Below are 16091 nucleotides of genomic sequence, written 5' to 3'. Positions count from 1 at the left end.
CTCAAGTTGGTGTGTCATATACAGATGTGAGAACTGGATCATAAAGAAGACTGAGCGCCCAAGAATTGATGCTTTTAAGCTGTGGTGTTGGAGAAGACTCTTGAGAGTCCCTTGGACTGCGAGGAGATCCAACCAGTCCATTCTGAAGGAAATCAGTCCTGAATATTCATTGGAGGGACTGATGCTGAAAATGAAGCTCCAATACTTTGGCACCTGATGCAAAGAAGTGACTCACAGGAAAAGACCCTGCTGCTTGGAACGACTGAAGGCAGGAGGAGAAGGGGAGGACAGAGGATCAGATGGTTGGATGGCATCACTGACTCGATGGACATGAGTTTGAGCAGGCTCTGGGAGTTGGTGATGGACAGGGAGGCCTGGCGTGCTGCAGTATATGGGGTCACCAAGAGTCGGACACGACCGAGTGATTGAACTGGTGTGCCATTATCAACCGATTGCTTCTTGGTACCAGATCCACCTTCATTGCTTGCTGGCAAGATCAGAAGGTTTCTCTCAGCCACGTGATTATGATTTTATGCTATATCAGTAGCGTACATTGGAGGACAAAAGGGGATATTTCTTGGTCCCAGTGTGCTTTTTTGAGAACACGTTTTTGTAGTGCAGAGTGGCCAGCAGTGTGCAGCACCTCTCCTTAGGCATGTTTCCGAAGCACCCTAGAAGGTGAATTGCCCATGAGTCTAGCCACACACAGGGCACTTAGTGACTTTGCGGCTCAGAGAGCCATGGTTGCGTCCTCCGCAACAAGACCTTGATCGCAGCTCTGGTGGGATGGGGTGCTCTTTCGTGTTCATTTCATCCTTGGGTTTTCTACCTCAGCTTGGGAGCATACATGTAATTAATTCCTCTGTTCTTTACAGTTCTCTTTGCACCTTAATAGTCAATCCCCTATTATAATTACGAATTTTTAAACTTTACTGTTCAAATTCTGTGTGATTTCTTTGTCCTAATTGGACTCTGTTACAGATGAGGTTTTATCACAGAAAGTGGGAAGAATTGTTAAAATATTGTTCATCACTTTTCCCTCCCACATTTTTATTGCTTCTATTTTGGTCTCCTCCAGTAGCATATAAATTTGTTCAAGTTTCTCCTATATATTTCTATTACTGCTGTATTTCCTTTTACAATCAAGTTTCTCAGAGGAGGCAAGATGGCGCGTGAGAGTCATCAGGCACAGTAAAAGAGAGTCACAGACCCCAGAAGATGTGAGTTGTGCTTAAGACTCGACAGGTACCTAGAAGAACTCGCTGCAATGCTGGGCCGCGTGAGGGGCGGAGTCACACGCCCATAGAGGGCGTGGCTTCCAGCGCGCGCGGGAAAGGGGCCGGCGCCGCCTGCGCGCACACAGTTGGCGGCCGCGCGCAGGACGCTCAGGGCCGGGATGGCGGCGGTGGCGCCTGGAAGCGGGGCTTCCCGGGAGGAGGAGGGCACCGGTGGGGACGCAGCCACTCCGCAGCCCCCAGCCCTGACGAGTGCGCCCGGAGCTCGTCTCTCGAGGCTGCCTCTGGCGCGAGTGAAGGCCTTGGTGAAGGCGGACCCCGACGTGACTCTCGCGGGACAGGAAGCCATCTTCATTCTGGCACGCGCCGCGGTGCGGCTTGGGCACAATGGGGCGGGGATGGGGGGGGTGCACGGTGCGTGGCGGCGGGCGGGGCTCGGGGCTTCTCCGAAGGGCGGGGCTTAGCGATCCTTTGGTCCTGGTTTGGGGAGCATCGGGAGCGTAGGGCGGGGAGTTCTGAAGCCCGGGAGGTGAGAACAGAGCTAGGGCGGATTCTGAGGTGGTGAATATAGGAAGAGAAGACAGAAAAAGGATCCCATGTAGATACAGTAGTTATACTGGTTTGCTAACACACCTACCTCTTCAAGAGGGCCTGGACGCGACTTTATAACTTGCATCTCTAGTTTAACAGAACTTGAGGAGTCTCAAGTGAGTGAGTGGGGTGGATCTACAAGTGAGGGAGGGGCGGATGCATCCTGAGCAATTGCGGGAGCGGGGAGGGGAATAGACCTTCATCGAGTCCAGGAAAACCTTCAGCTTCCCTGAGAACCTCCCTTTCACCCCCGCCCCCACCCCCACCAAAGAAGCACGCACACGAATTGTACTAGAACTCATGGATACAGTTTTTTTTGTTTTGTTTTCAATTTTTCGTTTATTATAACTTTTTCAGTTTTTTTCCTGCTTATTTTGTTCACAGGAACTGTTTGTGGAAACCATTGCAAAAGATGCCTACTGTTGTGCTCAACAAGGGAAGAGGAAAACTCTTCAGAGGAGAGATTTGGGTAGAGTGTCACTGTGGTATCTTGGATCTGGAGGCAGACAGGGAGGCCTGGGCTGGCCCCGTCGAGGCTTTCCCTTATGCCAGTCGAGATGGCATCACTATAGGATGAGAGGTGCCCCAAGTCCCATCCTGTGATGTTTTCTGTTGGGCTGCCACAGTGCCAGAAATGCTTTTCTAATCTGTATGCTTTGGGTGGCTGGAGAGGTGCTGAGACAGAGAACCAAAGGAGTCTAGGCATTGCCAAAGCTGACTAGATCCCTTTATACCTTCAGCCAGGTCGTACCAGGCATGACTTTTTTTTCACGTAGATGTTCGATTTTTTACTCCGCCTTGTAGCTAGTAACACTAGCACATGTGTAAACTCATATACCATAATCTCACTTGCCCTGCTTCATAGCCAAACTCTTCTCTGATAACTTTCAGAGCAGAGATATTTTCTTCCATAAACAGTAATTACCCTGGCTTTTCTTATTTTCTTACTCTCTTTTTTAAAAATTTTAGTTCCCTGACTGGTCAAACCCTTGCCCCTTGCATTGGGGCCCAGAGTCTTAATTAACCACTGGACGGCCAGGGAAGTCCCTTTTCTTACTCTTGTAGAGAGATAGCTGATGTGTAGGATTTGATGGTGGAGTAGATTCGTATTTCAAGATAGCAAGGGGCAAATTTTATGAATTCCCTCATTGCATAAAGCCTCATGCCGGTCGCTATGTGGGTTGTGCTTTTGTAAGAGATTGATGCCCAAATGACTGAAGTTAGTCAGATGTCCCTTTACTCTGTGTTTCAGATAATGCAATAGAAGCTGTGGATGAATTTGCTTTTCTGGAAGGTGAGTTCTCTATCAGTAGGGAATCATTTCCATCTGTCTTTCCTGTGCTAATGATCTGAGTTCAAAGTCTTATAAAACGAATGGCCTGGTTCTTCTTTCTTCATGTAGAAATAATTTTTCTCCCTGTTTCCTATTTAAGATAGGAAAAACAAATTCTAATTCAAATGCCCTTGAATAATTAGGACTTCCTCCTGAAAACTGCTTCACCATAGAAAATGGGAGGGACTGTGAAGAACCCAGTGGAGTTAGGTAGATTCAGAAGTTTGAGTCTTACTTTGCCCTTCTTAGATATAAATCTTACCCCTCATCATAATGCTGGAGATCAGAAGTGATTGCCAACATTTAAAGGGTTGTTTCTTGTTCTTGTATCTTCTTCAGCAATCTGTGTAATTATTTTGTTGCTGTGAGATACTGTTCTGGCCTGTGTTATTTTTTCCTTAGGAATTTCAGGTTAACTCCTGTTTTCTGACTAAATCTCATGGAAAATATTTGAAATTCCTTATTTTAGCTAACTTTTCTTAGCGCTCTCACTCTTACTTAATTCCTAAATTTGATCAGCTTTCTATTTCCTGCATGTATTCTGATTGAAAAGCTTTGTGAAAGCTGTGTACCTTCAGTTCATTCTCACCTTTACCATACCAGGATGTTCTCTCTACCTCCCTGAAGCCTTATCACTTTCAGAAATCTTTTTTTGAATTATTTCAGTTTTTTTTTACACCCCTTTGTTCTGCAACTGTAATCAGCCTAGTCCCTGGCCCTTTTGGTGGTTGTCATTACTCAGTCACCGAGTCATGTCTAGCTCTTTGCGACCTCACGTACTATAGCATGTCAGGCTCCTCTGTCCTCCACTTCTGGAGTTTGCTCGAATTCATGTCCATTGAATTGGTGATGCTATCTAACCATCTCATCCTCTGTCGCCCCCTTCTCCTGTTGCCTTCAATCTTTCTAGCCTCAGGATCTTTTCCAGTGAGTTGGCTCTTCACTTCAGATGGCCAGAATGTTGGAGTTTCAGCATTAGTGCTTCCAATGAGTATTCATAGTTGATTTTCTTTAAGATTGACTGGTTTGATCTCCTTGCCGTCCAAGGGACTCTCAAGGGTCTTCTCCAGCACCACAATTTGAAGGCATCAATTCATTGGTATTCAGCCTTCTTTATGGCCCAACTCTCTCATCTGTACATGACTACTGCAAAAACTGTAGCTTTGAATGTATGGATATATTATTTTAAATGTCTTTTAAGATACATTCCTGTGGCTAGCTTTAAGCCTAGATTATTGAGTATTCTCTTAATTTGTAGATCTTTTTTTAAGCCTCTTTTCTGCATACTCATCTAAAAAATAACTTGTTGGCTGTCTACCTAAGGTGGGCACCTGCTTGTGATTGACATCCTGTCAGTTCCTCAGTCAAAAATGTTTGGAGCCTAACTAGCTGTTTGTTTTTATTTTTAAATATGGAACGCTTCATGAATTTGTGTGTTGTCCTTGCTCAGGGGCCACGCTAATCTTCCTTGTATTGTTAAATTTTAGTAAATGTGCTGCTGAAGTGAGCACTTCTGTTTATTTTTAATTACCATCTTTTCAAAGAGATGAGCAATTTATTTAAGTTTCTGCCTTAAAGACATAAGAGTACCAACCTGTGGTGCCAGGATGATAAACTGGAGGGTACTAGGAATAGGAGTGTAGAAAACTTAGGAAGTTTTCCACTTTAGCCTATACGGTGCATAATGCTTGGCTTGGATTTTTAATAAATGGCCATATAATAAGTGGTGGATGTGTTCATTTTCATCTTTGGATTCAGTAATCTCAGTAATTGAATCCCTTTGGCTGGTCATTTTAGCCCCCTAGGATTTAGTCAGTATTATGTTATTTTGCACTTGGTAAAGTGAATGTTCTTAAGTCCTTAGATGTGTATGTTCTAAGTGGAATTTTTTTTTTTAATCGAGTCAGTATATATTCATGATTAAAAGTCAGATAGTTACCTTATGACTTACAATGCAGTGTAGCTGCTGCCCCTCATCTTGTCATTATTTCTGTGTTTAGCTTTTCAGATGGTGTCTTATCTTTTTGAATAGTATGCTTTGTTGTTGGTTTATCAACTCTAGATGTTGTCTTTTCACTTCCAGCGATGATGAAGTTTTGGTAAACCTATACTACCCCATCAATCCTTTCCCTCTTTTTTGTTTTTGCAGTTTTATCATTATTTTTAGTTCCTCTGTTACCTTTACAGTTTATGTAACATAGTAAAATATGTATTTTTTTGTTGACAACTCACTTTGTAAGGTAGGACTGTTAGTGCATTTATTCCTTCCTTTCCCATTATTAGCTCACTTCTAGCTCTAACTTTGTGTCAAGGCTGAAAACATACCTCCTTATCATAATTAAATCTTCCATGCTTAATAGGTTGAGTTTAGAAGTTGAAAAATAGTATTAAGAACAGTCTTCCTTTAACCTCTCTTGTCCTTTAATCTCTTAAATAGGTCCCCTCCTTTCAGGCCACTGTTTTTTATCTCTTTTGTAATCTTCTGGATATTTTATGCAAATATGTTTATGTGTGTGTATGTATTCTTTTCTAAGAACCTTCCCTTATGAAAGAATATAGCATAGAATATGTATCTTTTTCTTTTGTGGATTCTGTCAAACATCCTATATACCTAATTCACATTTCTACCAGGAGTGTATGACAGTTCCCATTGCTCCCCATTCTCACCAATACTTGGTATTATCGGAGTTTTATTTTTGCAAGTTTGGTAGGAACGACATTGGTGGGACTTTTTATCATAAAAGAGTGTTGGATTTTGTTAAATGCGTTTCCTGCATCTATTAAAATGATAATGTGGTTTTTAATCTTTTCTTTTGTTAATGTGAATATTGAACTGTCCTCATATCCTGGAATAAAGTCCACTTGATCATGGCATATGATTCTTTTTAATATGTTGTTGGATTTGGTTTGCTAATATTTTTTGAGAGTATTTGTGTTGATATTCATCAGTGGTATTGGGCTGTAATATTTTTTTTTTTTAGTTTGTCTCATTTTGGTATCAGGGTAATAATGGTGGTCTTACTGTAGAATGAATTCGGGAGTGTTTCCTTCTGCAGGTTTTGGAATAGTTTGAGAAGGATAGGTATTAAGCTCTTGCTGTATGTTTGGTAGAATTTCTCTGAAGCTGTCTGGTCCTGGACTTTTGTTTGCTGCATATTTTTTGATTACTGGTTTAGTTTTTCTACTGGTGGTCCAGCTATTCAGATTATTTTTCCTTCCTCATTCAGTCTTGGAATGTTGTCTGTTAGTAAAAATGTATCCTTGTTAAAATTTTCATGGTTCATCTATTCTTTTCCCTAGTTCAGTTAGCGTTCTTACTACTAATGCTTTGAACTCTTTATCTGGTAAATTATTTATTTTTGTTTCATTAGTTGTTCTTTCAGGGTTTTTTTCCTTGTTCTTTCATTTTTAAAGAAATTCCTCTCTTTTCATTTTGCTTAAGATTTCTCTGTCTCTGTGAAATTAGGTGAAATAGTTACCCATCCTGGTCTGAAGGGGGGTGCTTATTTGGGAGCATCTCTGTAGTCTGTGTGCTCAGTGACTTGGATGGGAGAGTTGGATTTTAAGTGAACACGAGTCACATCTTTGCTCAGTGTGCTGGCAGCTGTCACCTTAGTAGAAGGTGGGGCTGGACATGGAGGGGCCAGAGCCAAAGAGAGGTGTGACCTGGGTCTTCTTCACTCATCAGTTGCCAGCACCGCCCTATCATGAGTGATGTCAGGTTCCAAACTGCTGGAGCAGAAGCCCTTAGAGGAAGGTCCAGCTTGGTTCTGTTCATGTTGAGTGTGTGTTCTTTCTTCCTCCAGGCATCAGCACTGTTGCTCCAAAGGAGTGCAGTGCTAGAACCAGAAGGGCTAAATTGGGCACCTAGCGGAGGCGGGGGCCTGTGGTTGGGTGGTCCTGGCATCAGGCGGAGCTATAGGCTGCTTGTGAGCTCCTGCTGCTGTGAACGCTAGAAATGGGTGCCCTTTCCTTGTTTGGATGCTGTGCTAGGCTTGAGCCTGCCCTGTCCTCCGCGTTGTGCGCGCTCCTCAGCAGTGACAGCCTTTGCCCTAGTGGAGAGCTGTCCTGTGGGGTGAGAGGACCAGAGTAGGGGCTTGACATGGACTGGGGTGCATGCAGGGGTGATCCCAGCACCAGTCGGAACTCCACAGCACTCCTGATTTGCCACCCTGTGACCAGTGATGGGCTCCCTTGTTCCCAGATGCCCCACCAGATCCAAGCTGGCTTTGTCCCTCATGGCCGAGTGTTTTGCTCAGCTGTGGCAGCCTTTGCCCTAGCGTGGAGCTGCACTCTGGAGCAGGTAGGGCGGGGGGAGGCGCTTGGCGTGGGCTGGGGCATGCACTGGGTAGTCACGGCTCCAGTCTGCTGCTTCTGCCTCATTTTGGGAGTAAGCAAGTGTGTGTGTACATTCGTCGTGAGTGGAGTCTAGGTTTTTTACAACCACGTTGTCAGTCCCCATAGATTTCAGACCAGCTAAGAAGGACTCATCTTCCCTGTGTTAGGCCCCAGAGTTGGGGTGCCCTTGTGATTCAAACTGCTCAGTACCCAGGGAGAAGCTCCAAATCGTTGATCTGCCTTATATTCTATATCTACACCTGGGGTATAGGTCCTGACCTGACCTCTTCCCTTCCCTTCCTAACTCTGTAGGGATCTTTCTTACAGCTTTGATTATACAGGAGTTTTCTGCCAATCTCCAGTTAGCTTTCAGGGAGAATTTCTCTACATGCGGATGTATTTTTGGTGTGTATGATGTGAATTGTTTAAAAAAACCCTCAGGCTTATAGTCTTTGTCTTTAAGTGGAGCATTTAATGTAATTAATGATATATATGGGTTAAATGTACCATCTTATTTTGTGCTATTTGTCCTTATTTTCTGTTTTTTCTGTTTTTTGCCTTTTAAGTATAATTTATTTAGCATTCTCTCTATTATTTTGGGAGTTATAATCTCTTTTTTTTTATCCTACCAGTTACTACATACATCCTTAATTTATCAGAGCCTAATGTTAATACTTTTCCCTTTATCCTAAATAGGATCTTAGAATCTATTAGCTCAGTGTACCAGGCCCACATCCCACACTCATGCTGTTACTATCACCCATTTTGTCTTTGTCACTTCACATAAGGCATTATTATTTCTGTGTTATACAGGCAGTGATACATGAATTTATCCATATATTTATACTGTCTTTGCTCGTTATATTTCTTCTCCATTTGTGGTCATTTTCTTTCCGAAATAAATCATAAAGGGTCTGGTGGTAGCAAACTCTGCTTTTGTTTTTTTGTTTTTGTATTTTGGGGGGTCTAAAAGTACCTTTTTAAAAGTTTTTGTTTTTTTTTTTTCCTACCTGCTCTGGCTCACTGATTTACTTTCTTTATTGAAAGATGTTTTGCTGAATATAGAATTCTAGGTGAAACTTTATTTGTTTTAGCACATTGAAGTGATCATTCTTCTCTTTTGGGGCCTCTGTTGCTTCTTTTGAAGCTAATTTGCCCCCTTTTTCTGGTTTTGAAGATTTTCTCTGTCTTTGATTTTTCTGTAGTTTCACTCCAAAGTATCCAGGAGTAATTTCCTAAGTTTGCTTCAGTTCAGTTCAGTTCAGTCGCTCAGTCGTGTCCGACTCTTTGCGACCCTTTGAATCACAGCACGCCAGGCCTCCCTGTCCATCACCAACTCCCGGAGTTCACTCAGACTCACGTCCATCAAGTCGGTGATGCCATCCAGCCATCTCATCCTCTGTCATCCCCTTCTCCTGCCCGTAATCCCTCCCAGCATCAGAGTCTTTTCCAATGAGTCAGCTCTTTGCATGAGGTGGCCAAAGTACTGGAGTTTCAGCTTCAGCATCATTCCTTCCGAAGAACACCACTTTTTAAATCTATGGGTTGAGGTCTTCCTCTCCTGGAGAAGTCTCTTCCTCTCTCTTTTCTCTTGTTCTTTCTGCTTTCTCTCTGGGATTTGCATTAAGCATATGCTAAAAGTTAACCATAATTTTGCCTCTCCATGATGTATTCTGTGTAATTTTCCTGACTTTACAGTTTATAATTCTCTCTTCAGTGGTCTTGTCTTCTTTAAATGTTTTCTCTTGAGTTATTATTTTCACTTCTTATTTTTGTAGTTTTTAGTGTTTGTGAATTCCGTTTTATTACTTTGCAAATCTCTTTTGTCATTTTTTGCTTGTATTTGCTGCCGATGTTTTGAAGCTTGTCTTTCATTTCCTTACCCACAGGATGTACACTAGTTTATAGTTGCTGCTGCTTCTAAGTCGCTTCAGTCGTGTCCGACTCTATGCGACCCCATAGACAGCAGCCCACCAGGCTCCCCTGTCCCTGGGATTCTCCAGGGGAGAACATGAGTGGGTTGCCATTTCCTTCTCCAGTGCATGGAAGTGAAAAGTGAAAGTGAAGTCACTCAGTCGTGTCCGACTCTGTGCGACCCCATGGACTGCAGCCCACCAGGCTCCTCGTCTGTGGGACTTTCCAGGCAAGAGCACTGGAGTGGGGTGCCACTGCCTTGTCCGTGTTTATAGTCTATGTCCAATCTGATACTCAAAGCCCTTAAGGCTGGTTTGCTTACTTTTCTGGTCTTATTGTTTCTGTTGGTTCTGAGTCGTGGTCTTTTTCCCCTATATGCCTAGTTATCTTGGTATATTTGGTCATGGTATTTGAAAAAGTTATTTGCTGCATGATCACTTGAGGCCTTTATAATGAGACCTTTCTCCAAAGATTTTATTTGTTTCTGCAAGGCAGCTAGAGGCAGGTATTGGTGCAGGACCTTTTTCTTGAATCCAGGACTTGAGGATTTCTTGATCACTGTGTTGATACAATCTGTGATGTCAGGTCTGTGAGGGGATTGATTTAATTCTAGTTCAGCCTTACTCTCAGAGTGTAGCCTTTTGGGAATCCAGCTTTTAAAGAGGGGGCGATTATCAAACCTTTCCACTTAGGCACATTCTCATATTTGACTCTCATTGCCTTTGTCAAATCACAACACAGTTTCTCGGCTCTCTTTTGGGTTGGCAGATTCCCCTGAGGTCAGAGCAGTTTTGGAGGCTAGGATTTCTTTGTGTTCTTGCCTTCTCTAGGTTTTGGATTTGCCTTTTCATGAGGCCTGTTTAATGCCTGAAGGATTTTCTTTTTAAAAATATTTTAAGTCAGCTGTATCAGTTTGATCTCAGCAGGAACTTGCCATTATCAAAAACAGAGGCTATTAAAAAATTTGAGATATTCTCTGTTTTGTTGTTTCCTTACATGTTCTTTCCCCAAGTTATTCTTTTTACTTTCCTTTTACTATATAGGCATTCTTCAAATGCCTTGTAATTTTTATTCTCTTTTAGAATGTGGAACTAAGAAGGCTCTTTGGAACTTGTGTATGTATCTGTATGGAGGGTGGTTTTTGCCTTGAAATTTTATATTAGTGTGGGTAGAGGTGGAATCAGATGTTATGTTGGGGCCCTCCAGAGAATTGCAGAAAGCTTGACTGTGGGAAGCTAGAATATTCAGAAGCTACACTAGTTCCTCAGATAATTCATTTAGTTCTTTAGAAGAGAACCTGCTGATTTTGTTTATCATCTTTTTCAAAAGATTATAAACTCTACTTAGAGAACTTACTTATTTTGTATCACTCATCCCTTGTGTAGTCACCACAGATGCTCATTAAGTAACACAACTTCTTAGCCCTTTTCCCACCACTAATTTGAATTGTCTAGACTCAACTGCCCACCCTCATAATGGCATGTTTTTTTCCCAAGGATCTTTTCGATGGATATTTCTCAAAATTAATATTTTGGTCTTGGAAGAACTGCTAGTATCAAAGCATCTTTCATTTGGCCCATTTTGCTGCATTCATCCAGTTCTTGAAGCACCTTGCTTTAAACATTGCTCTTTGTGTTTTTAGGTACTTTGGATTGATTGCTGAGCTGGGCAGTTTTGTGAGCCTGGACCTGCATCCTTCAGCTCGACCCTTTGCAGGCCTCAGCTTTGAAGAAGAGTCTTTGACATGTTGAACTTACACATTTTTTCTGTTCTATGTTCACCTAAGCCTGAACAAGCCTGTTAGCTTTAATCTACAAGGTCTTCCACCACTTGGGTCTTCCATTTCTGGCCTGGATGCAGCTGCTTGTGGTAGAAATATAGAAAATGGTTTGTGTAGGTTGGTTAATAAATGATAAGGACCAAATAAAGGTTTCTGTTCAACTTTAGCCTTATGTGTTTTATAATCTTGTCTGTATTCTTGCCTCATGATTGGAGAGCCATCATGCCTAGCCACAGATCTTTCTGATCTTTCCTGATAGCTGTTGTAAACCTCAGTCTTTCATTTATTTGTTAATTTTTTTTTAGGACATCAGCAAAATGTGGCTTCAGAATTTACAGGATGTCACTTAAGGTCTTCAGAGGTCAATAAATGTGATCCTAGATATAAAATCAATTAAAATATTTTAATAGCTTTTGTTGTCGTTTAGTTGCTAAGGCATGTCCAACTCTAGCCCACCAGGCTCCTCTGTCCATGGGATTTCCCAGGCAAGAATACCGGAGTGGGTTGCCATTTCCTTCTCCAGGGGATCTTCCTGACCCAGGGATTGAACTTGTCTCCTGAATTGGCAGGTTCGTTCGTTACCATCATTGAGCCACCAGATGCAGGCTATAGTCCATAGAGTTGCAAAAGAGTCGAACACGACTTAGTGACTAAACAACCACCATACAATTTACCCATTTAAAGTGTACATTTAAGTAGATTTTAGTTTATTCACAGATACATACAACTGTTGCTATGGTCAATTTTAGAACATTGTTAAGGGAATTATAGGTGGTATTTTATGTCTAGCTTCTTTCACTTAAGATAATCTTTATAGCATATATCAGTACCCATTCCTTTATTTTTAAAATTGTGGTATACAGAACATAAAATGTGTCATTTTAGTGATTTTTAAGTATATAATTCTGTGGTATTAAGTATATTCCCATTGTAATCACCATTATCCATCTCCAGAGCATTTTTCATCTTCCCATACTGAAACTGAACCCATTAAAAAAATCCCCTATTCTTTCCTTCCCCAAGCCCTGGCTAAATTTTGTGTTTTGATGGAAGGTGTGGGTGTCATAGGAGGAAGGAGGCAGAGAACTTAGAAAGTAGTGGTTAAGAAAAGCAGGAAGCTTTGAACAGTGGAGCTTAAGTATTTTTGGATCATGAATGAAAGGTACAAAGTCTAAATCTCCCTAGAAAATGTACAGATACTTAATCCTGTAATGTTACAGAAAAGCTGCGTAGGTGGTAGAGACTTGTATACTCCTCAACTAGTTCCCCATTTCTAACACCTTACATTACCAGGTACATTTGTCAAAACTAAGAAACTGACATAATATCACTATTAAGTCCAGGCTTTTTGGGTTTCTTTAGTTTTCTCATTAATATCCTTTTCCTATTCTAATATCCAGTCCAATACGTTGCATTTACTTGTCCTGTCTCCCCAGTCTCCTGGTCTGTGACAGTTTCTCAGTCTGTTCTCTCTTCATGACTGTGATAGCTTTCAGTAGCACTGGGGAGGTATCTTGTAGACTGTCCCCATCATGGGTTTGTCTGTTTTTGCTATGATTAGTTCCAGAGCTTTGCATATCATTTCAGGGGTTGCACAGGCCCCTGAGGCCCTTACATGGGCCTTCTATTTTATTACTGTAGATAGGAATTTAAAAGGGAATGCAGGGCCCGGCTGTTCGAGGGGGAAGTCCCTGCAGAGTTAGATCATTTTCTTATTTCTCTCGGGACCTGGACTCCATGCCAGGGTCTATAGGTCAGGCCCTTTTGCCCTTTGGGTCCCACCCCCGGGACCTCCATCCCAGTGGTCTTCGTCCATTGCTGGGCACAGCCCAGCAGTCAGCGAGGCCTAGGCCTCCAAGTCATCCCAGGAGGCCACCTTCCCCTCCCCAACCCGGTTGACACCACCTCGAGCTCTCCTCCATGCCTTCTCAATTGCATTCTGTGCAGCAGAGCCTATGAGTTGAAGATCATTGTGATAAATGTTTTCCAAAAACTTGTCATAGAGGATGGCTGTGAAAACACCAGGACCACCGCTGTGCATGTAACAAGCAGATAAGTACCTGCACATGAATGTTAAGTCCTTAGCAGTGGTGCTTAAAAACTCGTCATTATCTCAAAGGTGTGGCATATAACATTTTCTAAGGAAAAATGAAGAGTTGTTCAAGAAGATGTGCATTAAAGCAAGTGATAAAAATTAAAATTTTATTTAACGTTCATCTCACAAATTATGAAAAAGAAAAAGGGAATGTGGGCCTTTTTTCAACATAAACAGAGGTTGCAGCCCATTAATAGGACATGACATCAATGTAATATGTTTCTATTGTTATTAAAAGCACCAGAGTGTTCACCTGAATGAAAGGTTAGTATTTTTGATTCATTTATATGTGTGTGTACTAGGTCATTGTGTAAAGTCTATATCGTGGGCACAGTTTTGGCCCCTGTGGCCTTTGCCCCTGCTGTCATGCTTATGAGTGTGTTACATGGCAAGAAGGATGTCGGAGTTGTAATTAAGGTTACTAATCAGCAGACTTTAAAGTAGATTATCCTAAGTTATCTGGCCAGCCAAATGCAATCACAAACTTTTAAAAACAGAGCTTTGTCCTGGTCAAGGGTAAAAGTTAAGATGTGGCAGGAGAGCATGTCAGAAAGAGTGAACGCATGAAAAGTACGTGGTCTGTTGCTGCTGGCTTTGAAGGTGGAGAGCGTCATGAGCCAAGGAATGTGGCAGCCTTCAGAAGCCAAGAACAACCTCTGGTTGACAGCAGGGACATGACCTCAGTCCCACAACTGTGTTGAACCGAATTCTGCTAGTAACTTGCCTGGTCTTGGAAGTGGATAGTCCCTAGAGCCTCCAGATAAAGCCCAGGCCAGCTGACACTTTCACTTTGGCCTGGTGAGACCCTGGACAGATAATCTGGTCACGGTGTGCCGGACTTCTAAACTGCAGAACTGTGAGATGATAAATAAGTATTGGTTTAAGCTGCCAAATTTGTGCTAATGATGTATTTCTTACTAAGGATCAAAGTAAAACAACATCGGAAAATATTGCTGTAGTGGAAAGGATCCTAGATGGGTCAGGAGAGTTTGGTTCTCACCTTACTATTCCTACTCCCTTAGATAAAACTTGATCACTTCCCCTTCCTGAGTTTTCCCTCTTATCAGTTGAGTGGGCTATTATAAAGTTTCTTCCATATGACATTTTTCTTTTATGAACTGCCTTTCTGTTTCAGCAAAACTTACCCCTTTTAGTGTATAGTGTTATGAGTTTTGATAAATGCAGGTAATTACCATCTCAAGGATTAGAAAAGTTACATCACTACAAAAACCCCCTCATCCTGTCTCTTAAGGTCCTCTCCCACCCAAACAGTGCTCCCGCTGCTGGCAACCTCGGATCTATTTATTGCCCCTGTAGTTTGCCTTAATAAATGGAATCATACAGTATGTAGATTTTGAGTCTGGCTTCCTTAATTTGGGCTCTGCTTGTGGCTCAGCTGGTAAAGAATCTGCCTGCAATGGGGGAGACCTGGGTTCAAGCCCTGGGTCAGGAAGATCCCCTGGAGAAGGGAAAGGCTACACTCTAGTATTCTGGCCTGGAGAATTCCATGGACTGTATAGTCTATGGGATCACAAAGAGTCAGACACGACTGAGTGACGCTTTCATAAATTTAGCATAATGCACTTGACATTTGTTTATTTTGCATTTAGCAGTAGCTTTTTAAAATTTCTGTGTAGCATTCCATTGAATGGGATGTATGTGCCACATTTTGTTTACCCTTCCCCTGTTGAAGGATACTTGCCGGTTTTGGGTGATTATGAATGAAGGTTGCTGTAAATATTTGCATGCAGGTTTCCATGTCTCAGGTAAATACATAGGAGCGGGAATGCGGGATCCTCCTGTAAACATACGTCTACTTTCTGAAGAAACTGCTCAACTATTTTCTAAAGAGTGTGTGTGTGTGTGTGTGTGTGTGTGTGCTCAGTTGCTTAGTCACGTCTGACTCTTTGTGGCTCCATGGTTTGTAGCCCTCCAGGCTCTACCATCCATGGAGTTTTCCAGGCAAGGCTACTGGAGCTTGTTGCCATTTCCTACTCCAGGGAGTTTTCCCAACCCAGGGATCAAATCCGTGTTTCCTGTGTCTATCGCGTTGGCAGGCAGATTCTTTACTGCTAGTACCACTTGGGAAGAAACTGCTCAACTGTTTTCCATAGTACCAGTACCATCGTGCATTTATCCCAGCAGTGTTTGAGAATTTCAGTTGTTCTGCATCCTTGTTGGGCTTCCCAGGTGGCGCTAGTGGTAAAGAACCTGCCCCCCAATGCAGGAGTCCTAAGAGACAGGGTGTGATCCCTAGGTTGGGAAGATCCCCAGGAGAAGGAACTGGCAACCCACTCCAGTATTTGGACAGAGGAGCCTGCCAGGTTACAGTCCATGGGGTTGTGCAGAGTAGGACACGACTGAAGTGACTTACATGCATGCAATCTTGTTAGCGCTTGGGTTGCTATAAACTTCCCTGTTAGAATTGCTTTGGCTGTGTCTCATAGGTTTCGGAAGTTGTGTTTTTCTTTCCACTCTTCCCTAGGTGTTTTTTATTTGGCCTTTGATTTCTTCAGTGATCCACTAGTTGCTTAGTAGCGTATTGTTGGCTTCCCAGGTGGTGCTAGTGGTAAAGGACTTGTTAGCCAATTCGGGAGACATAAGAAATGCGGCTTTGATCCCTTGGCTGGGAGGATCCCCTGGAGGAGTGCACGGCAACCCATTCCAGTATTCTTACATGAAGAATCCCATGAACAGAGGAGCTTGGCAGGCTACAGTCCACGGGGTTTTAAAGAGTCACACGCAACTGAATCGACTTGGCACATCCGGCACACACCACATACAGTTATTTTCTTGTTGATTTCT

General features: G+C 42.6%; 1 protein-coding gene and 1 non-coding gene across 5 annotated transcripts; one reads left to right on the top strand and one right to left on the bottom strand.

The window, feature by feature from the left end:
* The first annotated feature begins 1345 nt into the window (after positions 1–1345).
* POLE4 (DNA polymerase epsilon 4, accessory subunit) lies at positions 1346–11357 on the top strand. 4 transcript variants are annotated; one of them, XM_040223838.1, is made up of 4 exons: positions 1346–1606; positions 2211–2295; positions 3079–3120; positions 11054–11357. In XM_040223838.1, exons 1-4 carry the CDS (start codon positions 1397–1399, stop codon positions 11065–11067), a joined length of 351 nt encoding a protein of 116 aa, XP_040079772.1. In that variant the 5' UTR covers positions 1346–1396; the 3' UTR covers positions 11068–11357. The 4 variants fall into 4 exon arrangements, 1 of the variants encoding a protein (XP_040079772.1); XR_005718267.1 differs by lacking the exon at positions 1346–1606 and adding an exon at positions 1676–1764; XR_005718266.1 differs by lacking the exon at positions 1346–1606 and adding an exon at positions 1678–1796.
* On the bottom strand, positions 4565–4670 carry LOC120852395. Its single transcript, XR_005718567.1, has one exon. It is a non-coding gene; the product is annotated as a U6 spliceosomal RNA (small nuclear RNA).
* Positions 11358–16091: the final 4734 nt, after the last annotated feature.

Source organism: Oryx dammah, unplaced genomic scaffold (genome assembly GCF_014754425.2).
Source record: "Oryx dammah isolate SB20612 unplaced genomic scaffold, SCBI_Odam_1.1 HiC_scaffold_25, whole genome shotgun sequence".
NCBI classification, from domain to species: Eukaryota; Metazoa; Chordata; class Mammalia; order Artiodactyla; family Bovidae; genus Oryx; species Oryx dammah.
Note: the sequence above shows the minus strand (reverse complement) of the source record. Positions and strands in the feature narration are given on the sequence as shown.